Source organism: Numenius arquata, chromosome 1 (assembly GCF_964106895.1).
Source record: "Numenius arquata chromosome 1, bNumArq3.hap1.1, whole genome shotgun sequence".
Lineage (NCBI taxonomy): Eukaryota > Metazoa > Chordata > Aves > Charadriiformes > Scolopacidae > Numenius > Numenius arquata.
The window spans coordinates 1,999,914-2,023,145 of NC_133576.1; the positions used below are offsets into that span (position 1 = coordinate 1,999,914).

Below are 23,232 nucleotides of genomic sequence, written 5' to 3' on the forward strand. Positions count from 1 at the left end.
ATGGAGGAGGCCACATGGAGAGATGCCGTCTTTGAAAAAATCTTGTACAAACTAGTGCAGCACTATAAGGATCAGAATTTAGGGCTGAGTTCAACACCAGGTTGAAGTTTAGTGATTGGTATAGACTATCTAAGTAACTTGCTTTCATGGGTCGGTTTTGCACCTATTCTAACATTTGGACCGGGTAGGTGATCTGAGGTATAAGATGTCACAGTACATTCATAAAACTCTTTGAGGAACAGTTACAAAGTTGACAGAGCCAAACTTCTTTGCAGGGGCAGACAGTGTAAGACGGGGCAATATCCACAAATTGTGGCTTGAGAAGTTCAGGGTGACTATTAGGAAAAACTTTTTCACCAGGAGAGTAGAGCATGAGTTGAGCAGGTCACCCAGAGAGTTTCTACTCAAGCTTTTGAGGTTTTCAAGATTTGCTAGGCACAGCTGACTAATCAGATGCTAGCAAAAATATCTCCCTCAGCAGGAATTTGGACTAAGGAGATCCAATTTAACCTACGCATATTGGAGAAGATGAGTCTGTTATAATTGCTTTTCCTTTCCCTTAGAGATGCTTCTTCTGTTCTAACTTGTCCATACAAATTTTGACCAGATTATAATATGTGTCCTTCAGAAGCAAGACAGTGAGTGTACACAGCAGTGTTTGGCACATGAAATGGAAATAACAGTTTTGCATTAGAGCCCATCCTTTCAAAGAGCCCTTCAGCTGTAATAAACCTCCCTCTAGAAGGCCAGCCCATAGACAAATGTACTTCATCATCTCTTGACATTTCTCTTTGTTGCTAGCGGTGTAATATATCAAATGAGTACGTAATTCAAAAGACAATCCCAAAAGTTACCTCCATGATGCAGGCAAGTTGGTCAACTTCATTTTCCCCTGGAAACAGCGGGTAGCCTGTGTGAAGCTCAGCTATGATACAGCCTAAGCTCCACATATCAACAGCCATAGCATAAGGATGACCAAGAATCACTTCAGGCGAGCGATAAAACCGGCTCTGAACATAGGTGTACACTATATCAAAACAGAAAATTACACAAGAAGCAAAATATCAGAAATGGGACAGAAGTGTTGATTCCAGATTTCACAGAAAAGTGAAATACATGTTCAGGTATCAGGTATCTACTCTATCCATTAGCTGCCATTAAGGGCTTGCTCACATAGGCTCTGAAAACCTTTTCTAATTCTATCCTAAAATCAGTGGGTGATATGCTCTCCACTATTCTATGTGGAAATTGTTCTTCAGCAAGTTTTACTGAAAGAAATTATTCTACTAATGCTGTGATTCAGCTTACTCCGTGTTCATTTTCCTATTTGGAGGTCTTGCCCTCGCATCAATCAACGGTTCTTCATTATCATTATCACAGGCTTGCACTGTAGGAAATACTGGTTTCACTGACACCTAGCGAACATCTCCTACTGCCTTCTGATTTCCCCATTAATGCATTATAGCCCCACAGCAGATGTCAAAAGACCTCATTCCAAGACTGGGACTCATCATAGTGAGTAGACTAATTCTTTTACCTCTTGCCATTCAGACAATCTGAACGCGATTACAGGATGCAAACTCTCTTATTTTCTTATTCCTATCACTCTGCCGGTCACTTTGTTTATATTCCTGCACTTCTTTGCATTCCCACATATTCAACATCTTTCTGGAAGGAAAGCGCCCTGAAAATTAAGTGCCGCTCAATATGTGACTTCACTAAATCTGTGCAGGTGGGGAGTACCATGGTGGCAATCTGTGCCCTTATGCATTTGACCAACTGCATAATTGTTGTCTGCTTTTTGTCATTTTTGTCACAAATAAAGAGCTGACTTTTTGTTTTCTAATCTCTAATCCTGTACCACTCTGAGGGTTGCACCAATTCTTGTTTCAGCTGACAGAGTCTTCTCAGATATGCTCCATCTCTCCTTTCCCTTGTTTTCTGTTTCAGTTTGATACTCTCCTAAAATATTTCAGGCTGTGTCTCAGATTGCACCCTACTCAAATGTGGGCAAACCAAAAATTACTACCTGCTCCTGTAAACCTGGGCTCCTGTAAATCTAATGGGCTGAACTCCAAAATATAGATAAACAGTTTTGGCTCAGTTTATATATCAGTCTTTCACAGGAAAACTCAAGCTATTTAAGACTAGTTTTGTTTTTCTAAATTAATGGAATGTATACTACAGATTTCTTGTTTGTTTGTTTGGTGAGTTGTTTGTTTATTTGTTTGTTTTTAACAGATACTATACATTACTTTCTCCCTTACATTTTTTTCTTATCTTCTGCACATTCTGCTTAAATCTTTGACAGAAACCCCCCCAAAATTCAGACTTTCTAAACTTGTAGCATAGTTCCCATTACCCCCATTGTATTAATCCAAAAAGTGCCAATTATAATTTGACTATCCTAATTGGGAAAGGATCTTTGGATCTTATAAACTCTTTGTTAAGTGAAGTATTGGGATTATCCTCATAGGCCCATTTCAGCAAACCACTCTTGCAAATACAATCCTGATTTCAACAGCAGTCGAAGGGCTGATCAGAACTGAGACAAAGAAAAAGCATGGTAATAGTTACTTATTTCCTGCTAGTATTTGTTCCACCACCAATGGCTGAAAGATTAATTAGATTTTGATTAGGGGCCTAGGCCACTATCTTGTTCTAGGGAACTACAGGCCTGTCAGTCTGACCTTGGTGCAGATCACCTTGAGCGCCATCACACGGCATGTACAGGACAACAAGGCAACCAGGCCCAGTTAGCATGGGGTTTACGAAAGGCAGGTCCAGCTTGACTAACCTAATCTTCTTAGGTGCACTTAGTGGATGAGGGAAAGGCTGTGGATGTTGTTTATCAATGATCTAGACAAGGGGATTGAGTGCACCCTCAGTAAGTTTGCAGATGACACCAAGTTGGGTGGGAGCGTTGATCTGCTTGAGGGTAGGAAGGCTCTACAGGGGGATCTGGGCAGGCTGGATCGATGGGCTGAGGCCAACGGTATGAGGTTCAATGAGGCCATGTGCCAGGTCCCGCACTTGGGTCACAACAACCCCAGGCAACGCTACAGGCTTGGGGAAGAATGGCTGGAAAGCTGCCCAGCAGAAAAGTTGGTTGACTGTCGGCTTAACATGAGCCAGCAGTGTGCCCAGGTGGCCAAGGTGGACAACAGCATCCTGGCCTGTATCAGGAACAGTGTGGCCAGCAGGAGTAGGGAAGTGATCTTTCCCCTGTACACCCCAGCACAGGTGAGGCCACACCTCAAATACTGTGTTCAGTTTTGGGCTCTTCACTGCAAGAAAGACATTGAGGTGCTGGGGGGCATCCAAAGAAGAGCAACAAAGCTGGTGAAGGGTCTAGAGAACAAGTTTTATGAGGGAACTGAGGTTGTTTAGTCTGGAGAAAAGGAGGCTGAGGGGAGACCTCATTGCCCTCTACAACTCCCTGAAAGGAGGTTGAGTGAGGTGCGTTTGGGTCTCTTTTCCCAAGTAACAAGTGACAGGACCAGAGGAAATGGCCTCAAGTTGTGTCAGGGGAGGTTTAAATTGGATACTACGAAAAATTTCTTAACCAAAAGAGTTGTCAGGCATCGGAACAGGCTGCCCAGGGAAGTGGTTGAGTCACCATCCCCAGAGATATTTCAAAGCCATGTAGATGCGGTGCTTAGGAACATGGTTTAGTGGTAGACTTGGCAATGTTAAGTTTATGGTTGGATTCAATAATCTTGAAGGTCTTTTCCAACCTAAATGATACTATGATTAGCTCAATCAAAGAAATAGTTTTTCCACATTTTTCAAAATTAAGAAAGGTTATTAAGAAAATTACATCAACTTGACTTTTCTGCAAACCTCTTTGGTGTTCATAGCAGCTTGATCCAAAATCAATAACTTTAACTGAACCTTGGCCTTTGTGGTACAATAATATGTTCTCCTAAAGAGGAAAAAAAAAAAAAATCACAGGGAAAAAAGGGGTTTAACACCACATTAGGTTAGTGAATACTTTGGAAAAGAAGCAATGCATAACACAATGAGTTTACACTTATTTGCATAATAAAAGCTTAGAACTTCAATTTCCTTGGGAATGCATTTGCTATTGTGTAGGCATCCAATAATATGCAATTAACCTAAGCAGAGGGGAGATTTGTAAAGGTACCCAGTTTGAAGGTTAGCTAGACTAGGACACTAGTCCCTTACATACAATCCAAGCCACTGCACTGTGCAGTGTGTGGTGCTATCAAGGCACCAGCCAGTGAGAATGCTTGCTGTGTGAGCTCCCCAAAACTCATTGTTGTTAGTCGAGTAAAAGGCAAACTGCATCTGGTTGCCTGCTATGGTAAATTAACCAGAATCATCCTTTTGTAACCACAGAAAGTCCATGAACGAGTTGTACCTCACAATTCTTCCCTCGTTTGCTTTCAACCTTCTCAGGACTCGCTGTAAGCACACCTCTCCCCACCTCACAGCAGTGTGATGCAGAGATCCCAAGGTAGTGATGAACAGAAATGCTGGGGCCCTATGGATTATTGGCTGGGTGCAGCACTGTGTGCCGACAATTCCAGCTTGAGAAGTGGTGATTCTTAAACACCCAGTTGAGGAATATTTGCACTGATGAGTACACATAGCTTATTAGCTCTCTTCTGCAGAGTTGAATTTTATCATTAAAAATCTAAGTCAAGGATTTCCTGTGATTTCCTTTCTAATCGCACAGTCTTCTCCACTTCTCAGCAATGAGATGGCTACCTTTATCAACCCCTTTTAAAGTGATCGTACAGCGAAGCTTTGAAGGGCTGAGCAGTTCCCATGCCAAACTGATCGAGTAGTTTCTTGGGAAATTAGTAGACTCGTGAGGAAATTCTGTGCGTGACAGGAGGGGGAAGCTGCTGCTACTGGTGAAAGTCAAGGCAAGGACTGACTTCCACTACCCAGGTGCTCTTGGTTCTGTTTTGGGAGGAAGCATCCTCTCTCTGCAGCTAGCTATTCCTTCATGCTCGTGGTAGGACTCTCTCTCTAATACTGGATCTCTCACAATGCAAGGGAGCTGATTAAATACAAAACCAGGTTTTGGAGGGCAGTGATTACCTAGCATGTAGAGCAGAGAAGCTCCATACTCTACCTTACGTTGAGAAATATCATAGGAGGCAGATGGAATAACAGATGTGAATTTCAGGCAACATAAATTAAATTCATGAAAGTGTATAATTGTATGAGTTGAATGAGAACAAACTTCTCTTTTAGTTAATTCACTAAATGTTCACTAATACGTTACTCTATTTAAACACATACTACACTCATTGATCTTGCCAACCTCATTCCGTGTCAGTGAGTGCCTGGAAACAGATTTCCTCTTGGGCCAATTGTTTCTAATTAAGATATTTTGATTACCTTGCAATCCTTCACTTCTCACTGCAAACTGGTCTGGCAAAGAAGTTGGCAAGACAATGGGTACAGACAGTATGTGACTCTGCAGACTTCCGAGTCAAGATACATTAAGCAAAGTGAAAGCAGAATTTCAGGCTTAGCATTTTTACTTGAGAGCGAATTTATATATTTATTTATTGGTTCATTTGTGGTTTTGAAAAATAAATCAAGATAAACGTTCACCTGAAATGAAAATAGAGTTAAATAGAAATCTCAGAAAATTGCAAAAATTTAAGATTGGGGCATTAGGAGAATGGAAATGTTTCACCCAGCATGAATGCTTAGCAGATCTAGCAGCAGGAATTGGATCACATATATTCCTCCAGAAACAGGTGAGCACCCTAAATACTGCACTATAGAAGTGCTTTATCATTTACTAGGCTACCTAATTTTGTTGTTCTGCATATGAAATTAAATAGAAGTAACAGGATAACCTGGAACAGGCTGCCTTGTGAATATGTCCTTGCATTGTAATGATGTCCCTCATGTTGAAATATTTAATCTCACAAGTATGTTTTTCCTTCTCTAAGCAAAAAGTAATTTGATTCTCATTTGCATACATTTTGGCAACCAGATAATCATGCATAATACTGCAGTGAATGAACTGAATCAATGGAAATAATCACTTGACTCTACTACTAATACAGTCTGAAATGAACTATAGCTTCTGTACAAATACCCTACTGAGTTTTAAGGATTCCTCCTCTCAATCAATACAAATAGGATAAAGCTTATGTATTCTTTACAGAATAACAGGTTATGGAATGACTGTACTTACAGGCTTCAGATCACAGTGAATGATTCTTTCCTGGTAGAGCACTTGTAAACATCTCAGCACACACTGAGTGAAGTGTCGAATTAAAGACAAATTGAAACCTTGGAAATTGTTCTTTTTGATCAACTCATACAAATTTATTCTGCGGGGGTTGTGGAGGTGGAAGAAGAAGAAGACAGAAAGCAGAAAAGATTTAGGAACTTATTTTTAAAGGCATGATTAGTTTACAGTACATTAAGAGAGTATTTAGCCTTCCTACAGGAGGAAGAGAGTATTTATATCTTCCTACATGATGGAGGACTCACGCAGAAGAAAATGATTTAGCTATTTTCCTCCTCGAGAATGCTGTTCTGCACGTAATATGAACAAACACCTCCCTGAGCCTCCAGATCTAAAGAGGACATGTCAGAGGGCTTGTTTGATTGCTAAACTCAGTGCTATATTATGCAGCTGTGCTGTTGATCACCAAGTATAACTACCATTCAGGAACTGAGAAACAAGTTTTCTTCAATCCCCTCCTCTCTCATTTGTCTTTGCTTCGGCACCTTGTGTAAACCCTTTTTGTCTAAAGAGTCTTTAACCAGCAGTAGATCTTTCTAGATAAATACCCCCATAAATCCAGGTCTCATTAGGTTTTTTATATTTCTCCTGTCACCATCATATCTTAGCTCCTTCCAGTAAGTCCATTAAATGATGTTGCTAACTTCTGCCAAGCGCGGTTGGCAACACGTGAACGCTGCCCTCCAGCTGCCCTGCTCCTGGCTGCCAGGTCCTGTCCTGATGGAGCCCCCATAGCTCCATGCACCAGAGCCCCCAGGGAGCCCCCAGCCTGGGGTGCGCCCGGACAAGTACAGAGCGCCCAACATTTGATTGTTCTTTGGAGGAGGAAATGGCCACAGGGATGGTGACTACTGAAGGGATGCACAAGCTTGTCCTCAGCAGCATGGTCTCCAGAGGTGTCCTCAGCAGGACCCCATGCGTCTGCACTGACATAAACGACTGTAGCTTTCTGCCTTCTCCGCTTGTGCGTCCACGGGTGTCAGGCAAGGCCCACTCCTTCAGGAGTAAATGAAGTTAGCAGGGCTTGGTGGAGAAGAAAGTTCACAAATTAAGAGGTTTTCACTATATTTTAGAAGCAATAAAAATTTCACCAGACAATTATTTTTACATCACGACCAGTCTTCAGCTCTTCTGTAAAGATCTGAACATAGTGGCTATCCCATGAACGTTTTCCTACAAGTTTCCATAGCAGCTTTCTGAAAAAACTGGTCTGTTTTTTCCCCTGGAGAGGAGTCAGTTCTTATCCCTGTGTGTCTGAGTGACAGACTTGCAAGCAGCAACACAATGTATTTAGGTCTGTTTGAGATCAAGCCTTCTATATGATGCTTAATCTTCAGCAAGGTCTATAACATGCAGCAATGCAGGCTTTACTTTAAGGGATGGGGAACCGTGGATAACCTCTGTAATCCCAGTTTGATGCCCTGATTACAAGGAGGCCGGTGAATAAATGGTCTGACTTCCCTAAAATTTCTCCAAAATTCCTCCTAAGATGTGTCCTGCAGCATACATTCATAGAAAGCAAGAAACAGCCATACTTTTGGATTATTTAATATTGTTTATATGCCCTAAAGTTTACCAGTCATGAATCCATTGGTTTACTCTTCTTCCCTTAGGTCTTTCAGGGAAGAAAACTTCAATACACAGCACAGAAAATAAGGGATGGATCATGTCATTGTGTGAAGTCTGAACGGGGGCTTTTTCAGTTCACCTTTGGTTACCAAAGACTGACTCAGTTATGCAGTCTGTATTTAAACAGTATTCCTTTCTTGTAACATAAAGAGAAGCAAATTCTGCCAAAGAAAGCATAAAAATGAAAGCTTGTAGGCACAAGGTCTACAACTTTCCTTAAGATTTGTGTAAAGGAAAGTATACTTTACCCCAGCAGTTCGAAGGAAATACAGAAGTGATTGCGAAAGTAGAAGTATTCCTTCATGTGGATGATATTGTGAGTATCATCTTTGTCCTTCTTTAGGAGAGCATCAAGGATCTTCACTTCTACCAAAGCCTGGCTGTGAAATCTGAAATATCACAGGACAGGGGAAAGGTAACATTAACTCAATCTAGCATTTGTAGCAATACAAATACCACAACCTTACTTTAAAATCAACATGTGGGGCAATGATTAAAAAATCACCATTCACACCTGTTAAATACTGTAACTTTGATTCATGATGCTTGTTGCCTAGTCTAAATATACTGGCCTTATATAGCATTTAAGAGTAGTTGTTTTGACTTATCTGAAAAAAATATTTAAATGAAAAAACAGTCTCAAATGAGCATCCAGAGTAAAACCCTAGTGGTTTCAAAATCCATGGGTATGCTTCCATTTACTTGAGCAGGGCCATATTTCACACCAACCACAGTAAGACAGCCAGTTTTGCAGAGCATCTTTACATTTAGTGTTCACGGAGGGGGAAAAACCAAATAGCTATAACTGTTGCTGGAGTCAACAGCATGATTCTCATCTGCTTCATTGACTCTGGTTCAAGCTAAACTCAACTAAAAAATTTGTAACCAGTGATATAACAAGAAGAGGTTGCTTAGGACCATAGTGTAGAATTTTTCATGTTAAAATGAGTGACTGGAGCCTTCCTGTGGTTTTGGAGTCTTGAGGGGGGGGGGGGGGGGGGAATGTAGGCTCTCAGCTCTCAGTCATGCAGGGCTGGTTTAAACTGTGCCACAGATACAGAGACCTCCTTGTAAGTTTGGAAAAACTGTGCCTGCTTTCATAGACTGTCTCCACTGGGTCCAGGCCAATTCTGAGCCCCTGTCATCACCTTTCTTCACTCTGTTTTGTGTTTAGTGAATGTCTTCACACTGTGTTTAATCTGAAAGTCTGAAGTACAGGGGGTTTGATTTTGCTTTGTTCACGTTATCCCAGATTGTCACTGCCTATATGACAAAGAGCTGACTGTCCTGATTTAAAGTCAACAGATGTCTCACCTTTTCTTATTCCTTATTATTTTCAATGCCACTAATTCATTGGTTTTATGATCCAAGCATTTAGCCACCTGCCCAAATGACCCTTTCCCAATCACCTCCAACACTTCATATCGGTACGCAATGTGGTCATGTAAAACCTTCAAAAGAAAACAAATAGTTCAGATTCAGATAGTGCGACAAAGATCAGGCTTTAAAGTATCTCATGTGTGTGAGTTCACTTTCTATGAAAGGTGTTGGACTGGTAGCAAGTGAAGTCTACATTAAACAAGGGTGACAGAGAAAATAACAAGTGCATGCTTCACTAATCCACCTACCTTGCATCAATCCTGAATGAAATGCAAAGTGGTCTCTCTTTAGGATTATCTTCTGAGCTTTAAAGTGATTGGTGATGACATTTTCACTATATGAATATTTATTTTATAGAAATAACATGTACCTCACATAGATCACTTAAGAGTTGGCAGACGGTCGACAGTCACAACAAACTTATTGAGCTGAAAAGCTGAAAATGAGTACCATAATTTTTTCCACTTACCTTTAAGTAGGAACCATGCTCGTCATCGTAACAATTATTATTCTGGGTTTCAGGCAAACCTTCAATCTTTTTAGCTTCCAGCCCAAGAAACCACAGCTCTGTATAATTGAAAATTTCTTTTTGCTCATAGACTGTTAATTGGTCTTTAAAATACTTCAAGGCTTCTAAATCAGAAAAAAAAGAATATAAAACCAAAAACCAATAAAATGTCAGAAAGCTGATGGCAAATTGCTTTTACAAAGGAACATTTTACAGTAGAGTATGCTACTTTGAGCAGGAGGTTGAGTAGCTGACTGTTAGAGGTCCCTTCCAACCAACATTTCTATGATGCTACAGTGTTGACATTTTGCACCAATTTAAGTTTCTTTTTCTGACTTACAGTATTATGTTCAACAAAACATTCATCATCCTTCAGAAAGACTTTTAAGCAAGCTTAGGTAAAAATTATTTGATTCTGAGCAAAGTTACGTACCTAGGTGTTTTTGAAAATCCCATCTGTTGTCTATCTGCTTCAGCAAGATTCATAGCTTACATAAAAAATGATTACTGGTTTGATTGTCATATTTATAAAATGGCAGTAAACTTCAGTTAACCAAAGCTTTCAAGTACTTGTTTTTCTGATAGAAAATGTCAAGTTCAGATGCGTAAGGTTAGGAATTAAATGGGGCCCAAATATGCTGTTCTCCTAGTTCAGATTCCTCCTGCATAGAAACATTTCAGCTACCCTAACACTTCCATTTACGTCATTTAAATCTAGATAAATAATCAGACGGTAGCATTACAAATCAAAGCGTTCTCTAGGCATGCATGTGGGTGTTCTGTTAAACAGTGGCAGCTCTTCATCTGCAAATGTAGAGATGCTAAATAATTTAAAAGAAAAAGGCCACTACTTTTTTTTCCTAGACAAAAAATAGATTAACTCTGCCAGAAACTTTCTGCGTGTGAGAACTCCAAAAATACAATTTAGCCTACGTAGATAAAACGTGATACAGCTACAAGCAAGTGTGAAGTGTTTTATCACTGTACTAGAATATTGCTTTCACCTACATGACCTGTCATAAGTCTTAGACAAATATACATTCTTTTGTATAATGCCTCCTTCTCTCATTTATATATTTGTGTCAGTCTATTCATTCTCCTATTGCACGTGTCCCCAAGTAGTATTTTTATAAATTACCGAACCCATCCATATTCCTTTCCTCCAAACTCTTTGTTAAATATTGCAGTGACCATTTAGCATGGGAGCTCTGGCCACTGCATATCCTGACTGCATACGCTCCCTGTCTGTGGAGGCAGCCTCTCACTCCAGTCTTTTTAGTGCTCTCTGTTATATTCTACCTGAAGCTGTCATAGGCAGTTTGACGCTGATGCTGGTGCTTTCCAGTTCTGATGTTTTTTTCTGGGCTCTGGTACCACTTTCAGGAAGGTCGTCTGGAAAGTTGAACTGGGAAAAATTGCCTTGACTTCTGTTTTCCTGCCAAGCAAAAAAAATAAAAAAACAAAGGTAAATTTTGCTTTCAGATATTTTAATGAAAATACATCTAATCTGTAATTGTATAAATATATGCAAAATATATTGAAAAATGCTACAATCCAAAACACAAAGCTTCTGATTGACAAGCGGCTGAATATGAGCCGGCAGTGTGCCCAGGTGGCCAAGAAAGCCAACGGCATCCTGGCTTGTATTAGAAATAGCGTGACCAGCAGAAGTAGGGAGGTGATTGTGCCCCTGTACTCAGCACTGGTGAGGCCACACCTCGAGTATTGTGTCCAGTTTTGGGCACCTCAATACAAGAGAGATATCGAGGTGCTGGAGCGAGTGCAGAGGAGGGCAACGAAGCTGGTGAAGGGCCTGGAGAATAAACCGTACGAAGAACAATTGAGGGAGCTGGGACTGTTTAGTTTGAGGAAGAGGAGGCTGAGGGGAGACCTCATCACTCTCTACAACTACTTGAAAGGACACTGTAGAGAGGTTGGTGCTGGTCTCTTCTCACAAGCAAATAGCGATAGAACAAGAGGGAATGGATTCAAGCTGCAACAGGGTAGGTTTAGACGGGACATTAGGAAAGAATTTTTCACAGAAAGGGTGGTCGGGCATTGGAATAGGCTGCCCAGGGAGGTGGTTGAGTCACCATCCCTGGATGTGTTTAAGAGACGTTTAGATGTGGTGTTGGGGGATATGATATAGGGGAGAACTTTGTAGTGTAGGGTTGATGGTTGGACTCGATGATCCCAAGGGTCTCTTCCAACCTAGACGATTCTATGATTCTATGATATTTATTTTGGATTTGTTGAGTGTCAGCTTCGTGCTGAGACAGAACAAAGATGCTTGGGGACTAGAATGCCCTGCTTACCCAGAGAGCAAATTCTGACAATAGCACTAGAGGCTGTTGGACCACGGAAACATAAATCTCAAAACATAAGAAGGAAGTTCATCTTCCAGGTTCATTCAATGCAAGGGCACTCACTTTCTATAAATGCTACAAAATGCCATGGTTTGATTAAGTTGCAGTAACTCGCATGAGCAAGGGAAGGGTCTGAGTCCGGTCTTCTGGGTACAGAGGGCAGGAAAGACAGAATAATAGGCAATATTCATCTCAGAAGTCTAAGTGGGCACATCCACTGAAGAGTTGTGCTAGAATCCTTGAGATCGCTTGTGCAGCCCACAGAACTGGAGGGACACCAGTTTGGGTCTGTGCATGTACACATTTGCAACAGAAACATCAAGATCGGTATGAATGGGGAATAAACAGTCCTGTGTGGGCGCAGAAACACTTGAAGGAACAAATTGCAGAAGAAAGGATATACAGATGACACCTATATCAGCAGCACATGTATATTCTCAGGGCTCCCAGAACTGGAAAACAAAGATCTACAGGCTACAGAATCAAGCCATAAAGAGATGATGGAGGTTTAGAGGTAAAAAAGAGACAGATAAGGAGACAGAAGAGTGTGCTCTGGGATAAGGATGTAGGGTGTGGGGGCCCAGGCCATGTTTCTCCTCAGTCCCTTCATTGAGGGGAAAAGACTCAGCTGGAGACAATGGATCCAATGGATAAATACCTGGCTGAAGCTGCGGAGAGGGCTGTGGTTTCTACGAACATAGGATAAGGAACAAGAACTGCTGAGCAGGAACAGGATCCATCTGATGAAGCCGGGCAAGAGTGTCTGCAAGCAGCTTTGCTAACCTAGTGAGAATGGCTTTTAATCAGGTACCTTAGGGAACACTCATCACAGCCTAAAGGCCCTGATACATATGGGGTAATTCAGTCACCTCAATATCTGCTGAAGTGGCAAAAGCATTCTGGGAGCTGTCTGGACTGTGCTCTTAATGCAGGTGAGCTGAGATGTGCTGCTGAACCTGTTACTCACACGCAAGGAACAACTGGTTGAGGATGTGAAGGTCAGGGGAAATGCAGCTTTGGTTGCAGTGACCATATGATCGTGGAATTTAAAATCCTCAGAGAACTGGGTGAGACAAGCAGTAGAACTACAAACGCCGTTCTTCAGAAAAGCAACTTTTGGCTTGTTCAGGGATCTTCTCATCATAAACCCACGTAAGACTGGCCTGGAGGGCAAAGGAAATCAGGAGACCCCATTGATCTTCAAAGTTAATCTCCTTATAGCACAAGTATAGTCTATTCCAACATGCAGAAAGTTAAGTGAACACTGCTGAAGGCCAGCATGGATGAAAAGGGAACAGGCGCAAACACAGGAAGGAGTGCAAAAAAATGGCGGAAGCAGGGATGAGTTATATGGGATACATGCAAGAGACACTACCTGAACATGCAGGTGTGTTTAAGAAAGCCAAAACTCAGCTAGAATTGCAGCTAGCAAGGGATGTGAAAATCAATAAGAACAGTTTCTGTAAGTACGTCACCAACAAAAAAAAAGAAGGCTAAGAGAAATGTGAACCCACTTCCCGGTGGAATTTGGCACCTAGTGACCGAGGATTTGGAAAAGACCAAGGTACTCAATGCTTTTAACTGGTAAGTTTTGCCCTCAGGCCTCCCAAGTCCCCAAGTCTAGAAGCAGCACTTGTGTAAAGGAGCATTACCTGCAGTAGAGGAAGATAGTTAGGGACCACTTAAGTAGCTGGACGTACCAAAGTCTGCAGGATGCACCTGGGGGTGTGGAAGGAACTGGTCAATGTCATTGCAAGGCAGCTGGCTGTCATCTTTGAAAGTCGATGGCAATCAGGAACAGCTCCTGACCATTTGGAAAAGGCAAACATCACACTTATCTTCAAAAAGGGCAAGAAAAAGGCTCCAGGGAACTACAGGCTGGTCAGCCTTAACTCAGTCCCTGGGAAGGTTACAGAACAATTCCTCTTGGAAGCCACTTCCAACCAAATGAAAGACAAGAAAATTATTTGGAACAGTCAGCATGGATTTGCCAACATAAGTTGTGATCAAATGGTGTCTAAACAACTTGATTGCCTTCTCTGATGATGTCATAGGCTTGGCCAATGGCAGAAAAGCAGTGGGTGCTGTATACTTTGACTTCAGCAAGACCTGTGACACTGTCTCCTACAGGATGCTTGAAGCCCAAAGAGTGAGATACGTGGAACTGGATAAATGGAATATGAGTGGAAAATCGGATGGATGGTCAGGTTGTAAGGACTGCAGTTGGTTAGTGGTGGCATCCTTCAGGGATCGATACTAAGGCCAGTACAGTTTAGTGTCTTTATTAATGACCTGAACAATGCATGAGTTCACCCTCTCAAACCTGTAGACACAGCAGGGCTGCTATCCAAAGGGACTTCAGCAGGCTGGAAAATGGGCTATGGGTATCTTCTAAAGTTGAACAAAGACAAATGCTAAGTCCTGCACCTGGAACAGAATATACCCAAGCAACAGGACAGGCTGGAGGAGAACTGAAATGACGCAGCTTTGCAGGGAAGGGCCTGACAGCAACCTGACAACAACTGTGCCCTTGTAGCAAAGAAGGCCAAACGCATCCCAGGCTGTACTAGTAAGAGGATAGCCAGTAGAGGGGGAGAAGTGATCTCCCCCTGAGGTCACTTTGTGAACCATGCTGGGAGTACTGTGTCTAGCCTGAAGTTCCCCAGCAAAGAAAGACAGTGACAAACTGGAGTGAATTCAGGGGATGGTCAGGAGCCTGGAGGACATGATGTACAAGGAGAGGCTGCAGGAAATACATTTTTTCAGCCTGCAGAAGAGGAAGCTTCAGGAGTGATCTTATTGCTGTCTGCAGTTACTTGACAGGATAATGCAGAGAAAGCAAAGCCAGACTTCTCAGAGGTGCATGGTCCTAGGACAAGATCATAGAATCATAGAATGGTTAGAGTTGGAAGGGACCTTAAAGATCATTGAGTTCCAACCCCCCTGCCATGGGCAGGGACACCTCCACTACAACAGGTTGCTCAAAGCCCCATCCAGCTTGGCCTTGAACACTTCCAGGGATGGGGCAGCCACAGCTTCCCTGGGCAACCTGTTTCAGTGCCTCACCACCCTCACAGGAAAGAATTTCCTCCTAATATCTAATCTAAATCTCCCCTCTTCCAATTTAAAACCATTACGCCTTGTCCTGTCACTACACTGCCTGGTGAAGAGTCCCTCTCCGGCTCTCCTGTAGGCTCCCTTCAGATATTGGAAGGCTGCTATGAGGTCTCCCCGGAGCCTTCTCTTCTCCAGGCTGAACAACCCCAGCTCTCTCAGCCTGTCTTCACAGGGGAGGTGCTCCATCCCTCTGAGCATCTTCGTGGCCCTCCACTGGACCCGTTCCAACAGGTCCATGTCCTTCCTGAGTTGAGGACTCCAAAGCTGGACACAATACTCCAGGTGGGGTCTCACGAATGCAGAGTAGAGGGGTAGAATCACCTCCCATGACCTGCTGGCCACACTTCTCTTGATGCAGCCCAGGATGGGGTTGGCTTTCTGGGCTGCCAGTGCGCACTGCCGGCTCATGTTGAGCTTCTCATCCACTAGCACTCCCAAGTCCTTCTTGGATGGGTAGATGGGTATGTCACTGATGGATACTAGTTGCAACACAGGAAATGCTGATTAGATATTAGGAGAAACTTTTTTTATCATGAGAGTGGTTCACTATTGCAGCAGGTTACCCTAAGAAGCTGTAGACTCTCCATCCTTTGAGATATTCAGGACCCAACTGGACAAGGCCCTGGGCAACCTTCTCCAAATTTGCTCAGCTTGGAGTAGGAGGTCAGGATAGATGTCTTCTGGAGGTCCCATCCAACCTAAATCATTCCTTAATTTATTTATAATTCCTCATCCTTTGAGAAAGTCCTGAGGACTCATAGAAGTGGGACAGGATGGAGACACAAAATATCAGTCTCTCTCAGTGTCAGAAGGGTACAAAAGCTATATTCAAAAACCAGCACATGGTGATATGGGCTAACCAGTGGGCAACGCTAGTCCACCATGTCGTCGCAAGAAGTCATGGCTGGTACCACTTGGTTACATGTATCTTGGTGGTTGTGATTTTTGGGTTAAGAATGTGTTAGTGCAAGTGAAAATGGTTTGTTTTAAAATAAAATCAATTCCCATACTTGCATCTAATCTTGCTACTTTTTTGTTTTTGTTTTTTTTTTTCCCAATATTAACTGCTACAAAAGCAGGGCAGCCAGGTATGAGCGGCACCACTTGAACAGCTCAAGCACAGGTCTGTGCTGCCACAGGTCAGTCCTACTGCTATCCTGCTGAGCCCCAGCTTGAGAACTCCACTCTTCCCTCATTCCAATACTCACTCCCTCAATTCAGCAATGGCCTGTTATTTCTAAGGAAGAGTAAACAAAGAAGCTCTCCAAAACAGACAGCAATTTCTAGATTGAAATGTTTATTGTCCCCTTGGCACTTCTAAGCCAAGTAAAAGGCTTTCTTATTGGTGTTTACACAGCTTCTTATAGAAGTCTATAAGTTCCATTTAAAAATAAAATAAAATCCCACCTCTGTGAAACGCTTGGGTCCAATCTTTTCACAGATAATAAAATAGGACAATGGTTCATTTTCAGACGCAAAGCTTAATCACTGGCTTCTGTAGGAGCTGAGTGCAGGTTTGACTTAAAAAGGCCACAGAACCAAGCTTTAAAGAAAACTTAAATTATTTTGGAGACTAACCCATTCCACCTCATCATTAATGCTATTTGCATTTTGTAGCTTTGCTCCCCTACCTAAATAATTTGTAGTAGTAGCAAGCTGCCAAATTCAAAGTATTTGAGAAGACTCTTGACTTCCCAAATAAAATGCATTATGTGGGGACTTCCACTGCAAGAAATCGGAAAAGACCTCATATCAGAGCCCTATAGAACCTGACAAATCTCTCAATAAAGAGACTGCATTGAAGCAGAAGAAAGGTGAAAGGAGTGATCAGAGTAGTGGTGATGCGTAGTGCAGGTCCCTGTTTTGTTGGGGAGAAGAGGATAAGAAGAGAGTTCAGACAGGGGATGGATACAGGACTTCTGAAAAAATGAGAAAGAAGGAATGCCAAATGTGAAGATGACTTCAGAAACTTCCTGTGATGTTGGGTGTCCATTAAAATATCTGGAGATCCACACAACCATGCTGGTAAGTGATTTATCTGTTTGACTGTTTATAGTTCTTCCTTTTTTATTTCTCTTTAACTAAGGCTGAAAATGGAAACTGATGCAAATGATGACACTAAACTATTTCTCTCTTCCCACACACAAACACACTTGTGACACTGTGCCACTGACACTCTCTTTGCAGTCCTAGAGAGAAGCTGATTAACCAGTCAAGCACAAGATGTCTGAGAGTTTTATAACTGGCTCACCTGAAGAGAGGGGAGGACATTCTGCAAGCTCCTGTTTGTTATCTGAGGCAGGCTGCTTTCAAGGGGAGGAGGGTTTGCAGTGTCTGCAACCAAACCATGCTTTGCTTGACCTTCCAGATGTGGGAGGGAAAGAACACCACGACTGACTTTCTAGATAGAAAGCATAAGTATTACACAACATTATTATATGACATTACATTATGTGTATAGTTCACCTCTGACACCTAATGACGAAGGGGAAAAGAGCAGGTACTCTCCGGCAGCTCCCAATTTTATTAATGAGCAGGAGTAAGTTGCCCAGGCAATCTGGCAGCCCGGCACATTTTAGGTCATGAGAGTTTCTCCACAAGAGCATCTCCATCCAGCAGCAGAGCACTGACTGCTTCAGCTGGAAAAGGTGGTCGGGCTTGGAAAGCGAACAGGCAGCAGGACTCCTCTGACGGGGAAAATAAAGCATATGTAGGGTAATAAGCAGGCATGAATTTTAAATGGCAGGCAGCATCACGAGCTATTCCCAGCGGCAGAAGAGAAATTGGGACTGGACTGCTGCCAGACACCAGGGTGGAGACAGAGGGAGGGTCTTCCCTGCACTGGTTTCTCAATATTTCATTCCCCCCTCATTTCCCATAGAGTTCACTTTGACTGGGCCCCTTCGTCGCACCCCTCACGAGCGAGGAAAAGGCAAGCTCTGTGCAAACTTTATTGAAAAATAAACACTTATACACATTTGAAAGCTCCAGGATTATTAGTCCTTCCTTTGGTCTTCTCCCATTTGTTATTTACAAAATGTTTCTATACCACTCATTCTTTAACGTGAGTCACTTAAGCATGTGGTTTTACGACTGTTAGGACCTCTAATATTTTTGGATATCTAAAGTGAGAGAAATCATGCTCTTAGCAGCAAAGAAAATCTTCGAGGTAGGCTATTTCTTTGGCAATTAATAAAAAATGGATTTGAAATAGATCTGAAATAGTTCGACTATGTGCTACCAAACGCCAAACAAGGCCCAGAGAGTTGAGGCTGCTCCCATATAAGCCTACCTTTCACTGGGGAAAGATGGAAACGTTTTTGTCAAGCATTTGACGGCAAAGGAGAGGTTTGGTATTTTTTTCAAAAAGCAAAGAAGCAAAGCTCTCAGTCCAACCAACCTGAATGAGTAAGTTTTCCAATACAACGGAAAAGGTCTTTCACACCTTAGAACTGAGATTCCAGTGGGCTTTTCTTGAAAGCTTCAAGAAACAAAAGGGGCTGGGCAGAAGAAATGCCTCAAATGCTACTGAACAGCCAGGCAAAACAAAAACACCCGCAGGCTTTTGGGATAGTCATACGGCTACAGGGGAAATGGAAGAGGGCAGGGAATAAATCTCTGGTCAGATTCATTTATTGTAAGGGCTCTCTTAGAAAACAAGGAGTCAGATATTTTTAAAGTCAGCTGAAGAGTCACCTACCTGATGGAAGACCCGGTTAGATCCTAGACGATCTCTCTCTTGAACCGTCAGTTGAGACTGAGAAAATGCATCCACGTGGGAAGACTGCCAACATGAAATGATGCTTTAATAAAAAGGATTCTAGAAAAAAAAAACAAGCTGAAATCTCTGTATGGTTTCTGTGTTTCTTTCCTTTATGGCAACGTCTGCGCCAACACAGCGGCCGGGAGAGGACCACAAAAGCTGCTGAGGACGTGCTACGCTCTAGCAGTTCCTCTCACAGTGGAACAGCTGTTTGGTGGGCAGGTGCGGAGACAGCTTGCTTTGCCTATTATGCCTCTCAGCGTGCTCGATGTGCCCATGTGGTCAGCGGAGGGGAAAGAGGGGGGTTTGCCATCCCTAAATGTGTGCTCGAAAGCAGATAGTGAGCCTGCTTGGAAGGACAGCTTCACAAGGTAGATTGTGAGCCCATCCATTGTTAAATAGCAGCATTAAACGGACTCAACTTCTGGTGCAGCTTTTATAAGAAAAACAAATCAATGTTTGAATTTACTGAGATGTAGGAAACAGTCCGTTGGTTCCAATGGGCAGATAATATTAGCAACACATTCAAAAATAAAAAAGAAACATGGGGAAAGTGCTAAGCAGCTGATTATTTTTAAGATTCTACTAGTACTTTCAGTAGTTTTTTTATTGAAGGTAAACATGATAAGTAGCACTGCACGTTTCCGTCCAACAACAGACTATAGTGAATTGCAGAAATCCTTACAATAATTTAGATACTGAAAATTCTGTGGCTACAGCAGCTTGGAGCTCTACTCCATAGGGTGGAGTGAACCTCAACCCCACTGGGTTTAGTCAAATGTGCTGCCTTGTCCCTGGGCTGTGAGACACGTCGTTCCACTCACAGTCACATGATTTTTTAATCATCTTTATCCAAGTGGATGCCTCAGTTCCACTAGGGAAGTTGGGAAGTGGTTGAACAGCAGTATTTTCTCTGGAAGCAGAGGAACTTGGAGGCACAAGAGGGGAACTTTAATTTAGAGTTTCAAAATAACAAATTTGCAGCCAAAATTATCTTACGGATTTGAGCTACAGATTAAAAATACCCAAATAAAGCAGGATGGTATTCATTTTTATCTGTTTTGCAGCCAGGGCTTCCACGGCCTCTGAAGTGAGCAGAACACTTGATAAAGTCATTGCTCTTTAAAATGAGTTTTAACCTATCCGGTGCCAGTATCGGTGCCAGGGGCTCACTTTTTAAAGGCTTTTGCCATGGACTTCAGTTAGTCCACATGAAAATATGTCTGCATAGTGGTGTAGTGTGCTTAACGTGGTTTGTACTGGCCAGTGCCATAAACCCTCTGCCATGATGCTGAAAGGGCCTCTGTCTGAGCCTGAAAGAAGAAGGGACCACTCAGATGAGACTGCTGCATCTGTGCCAATACACTGCATATATCCAGGAGCGGCAGTGGGTGATGGATGCTTGTGTACAAACCGATCCACACACATACGGTGACCCCGTTATATCCAGGGCACATCGGCGTTGCTACAAAGGTGCAGATCAAGCTAAAGATAGATGTACAATGGCTCTGACACATCCTGCTCTGTAAGTATGGGATGGGTGCTCAGAGAGGCTGTGGAATCTCCATCCTTGGAGATGAGGTTAGATTAGAGACCTCTAGAAGACACTACTAAAGCTGGGCAGACCAGCTAGAAACTGCCTTTTGGACAACTGTGCTGTTAGTGTCCATGGCATGTATTTTCTCTTTCTTTTCATTTGAAAAGTCAGGGGAGGAAAAAAAATCCCACAAATAAGTTAGTCCTTCTGCAAGCTTAAAGGGTAAACTTCAGATTCAGAACAAGCTGAGAACAGCAGCTCTGGGTTGAGCCTTATTATGCTAATTGGGTACAGTTTGAGAGGAAAGGTCAGGGATATCTGTGGCTCAGAGGAGAATATTAGGGAAGGGAAAGTTACTAAGACTTGACATAGTAATTCCCATCTTTGGAATTGGAGATCAGCTGACCAGGGGTAAGGGACTACGTGCTGTAAATCCAAAACATCCCCAGAGCCACCATAACAAATGCCCCCAGGAAAGAACCACTGGATTATTGCATCCTAGATATGAATGTCCTAGACAGTTATATACTTTTCCCAGTACATCCAATCTCCTTGTGGTCACTATCCTCCCCTGTGAATTTACATAGACGATCTATGGAAAATCCAGTGCCAGAATATTTTTACAGACAAACACTTCACATGCAAACTACATATCCTGCATCTCAAGGGAGAATCACATTTGTTATGAAGATGCGTCTGCGATCCACGGTCATAACTACTAGATATATCAACCCAGGTCTTAATAAGACTATTAATTTTAGTGCAAATTATACTTCTCCCCACACCTCATCCATACTTTACTCCCAGCTAGCTTTATTTTTCAGTTTCTGGAGCTGATGAAAACATTAGACTTCATTTTGAGACAGTTTCTTACCCATTTTGTGCTTTTCTAACGACAAGGCAATATAAAGCCAGGATATTAGAGAGGAACAGCTATCACTGAACACCAAACAGTGGACTTCACATACCTGTACAGACTGCAGACTCTTCACTCCAAAATGGCATTTTATTTCTTAGAAATACTTTTAAAAGGCTATGCAGTGACGTCTATTTTACTAAATATAGAGTCCAAAATATATTGTATTCAGTAACAGAGCATGAACAATTCACAAAATGACTTTAAAACTCAGCAAGAGCCAAGGAAGCAGGTGAGCGAGCACCAAAATATGCTGCCAGCATTCAGAATCCATCTAATTTCCATTCACTGGGGAAAGATTGACAAGGTTTTGAGACGTACGTTTCTCCTTTTACACCACAAAAGCAAAATCAGTCCGTCAGCCCATGGCTGTGCCTTTTTAAAATCACGGGTACTTATGATTCTCTTTATCTCTTTTTCTCAAAACCTACTTACTAAGAGTTTATAGTTCTTCAGCACTCTCGGAGCAATTTATTGAAAACACCTTAAAATCAATAATGGATCAACCCTCATAACATTCCCCCTGAAAAGGTAAATAGCATAATCTTTTACCAGTAGAAAAACTGATCTGTGCCTGCAACGCTAATGCCAGTGGCTGAACGGGGAGCAGGTGGATTGATCAGCTAGTCCACAACAGGGATTTATTTGATGGTCTTGATCCAGGTGACCCATCACCTGCTGCTCTAACAAAATCCTGTGCATCTAGTATGGGATCTACAGCTGAGCTGTTGAGACTGGTTTAATTCTGGCAGATGCACTCTAAAGAAAAACTGCAGCAACTGTTACTATTTCACTCCATTTCACTCCTCACTGTCCTACTCCTGTAGCACTTGGCCTGTCCTATGACTTTGCACTTCAAATTGCACCTCAATCCCAAATTATCATCTCCTGCTATTCCAGCCCTTCAAATCATTTATTACTGGCCATTACCTTGCTAATTCCAATTATTGCTCAAGAAACAGAACAATGTCCTCATTCACTATCTAGTCTGCAGTCATAAGGAAGTTTAGGTACAGCATTCTGCAAAATCAGAAATTGTGGCACGTGTTCATAATCGCCCAAAGGTCTGTTTATTTTTTTCAGTACCCGGTTGACCACAGAAATCAGAAATATATGAGAATTTTAGAAATGATAAAATACACAGCTATATAAAATATAGACTCCATTGTCTCCTCATTTAAATGGGCATTTTCTTCTCTCTGTCCTCTATCAAAACTGAATAAAGCCTGTAGAATACATAGAAAGCATGCAATGTAAGTGTTAAATCATGCAATGTATTAAAAAGCCGTAACAAATGCAGTCTCACTCACTCAAAATACAGTAGGAACGTAAACATTTTCCCCACCTTGTCAACTATTTCTGTCAGCATAACGGCAAGAGTCGGTAACCGCAGGATAGAGGTTGTTTATTCCATTCGGCGAATGCATTTCAGAAAGCCCACCTTCATGTAGTCAGAGCATAGCAGGATCAGTTTCATACACAGTACCCTGATCAGAAAAAAATGGATAACCCTCTGCTTGGCTTCAGATTTAAATTTTTATCCCGGAAATATGCCAGTGACTATTAGCTGCTCTAGTATTCTTTTGGTGGCCATCTGTTCCTTTTCTCAGCCTCCTTCTAGCCAAATATAATTTTCCATATTTATCATGGCAAGTTGGTAATAAGAAAGACAAATATAACAGGATTGGCTGTTCTCCTTGCCGTCTCAGTCTGTTCTTTCTCACTGAGCTCATGTGCTTGTGAAACCAAAAAACACTTGAACTTGTATT

The 23,232-nt window shown here is 42.1% G+C and overlaps 1 protein-coding gene across 1 annotated transcript in view; it reads right to left on the minus strand.

The window, feature by feature from the left end:
• Positions 1-22,832, minus strand: part of DYRK4 (dual specificity tyrosine phosphorylation regulated kinase 4) — a 28,423-nt gene extending 5,591 nt beyond the window's left edge. The window contains exons 1-10 of the mRNA XM_074146940.1: positions 22,809-22,832; positions 18,948-19,031; positions 17,499-17,648; positions 11,064-11,199; positions 9,726-9,889; positions 9,191-9,327; positions 8,125-8,265; positions 6,191-6,329; positions 3,844-3,925; positions 855-1,027 (exon numbers count right to left, since the gene is read on the minus strand). Coding sequence (XP_074003041.1) covers positions 855-1,027; positions 3,844-3,925; positions 6,191-6,329; positions 8,125-8,265; positions 9,191-9,327; positions 9,726-9,889; positions 11,064-11,199; positions 17,499-17,648; positions 18,948-19,031; positions 22,809-22,832 — 1,230 coding nt within the window. The remainder of the gene's footprint in view (positions 1-854; positions 1,028-3,843; positions 3,926-6,190; positions 6,330-8,124; positions 8,266-9,190; positions 9,328-9,725; positions 9,890-11,063; positions 11,200-17,498; positions 17,649-18,947; positions 19,032-22,808) is intronic.
• Positions 22,833-23,232: the final 400 nt, after the last annotated feature.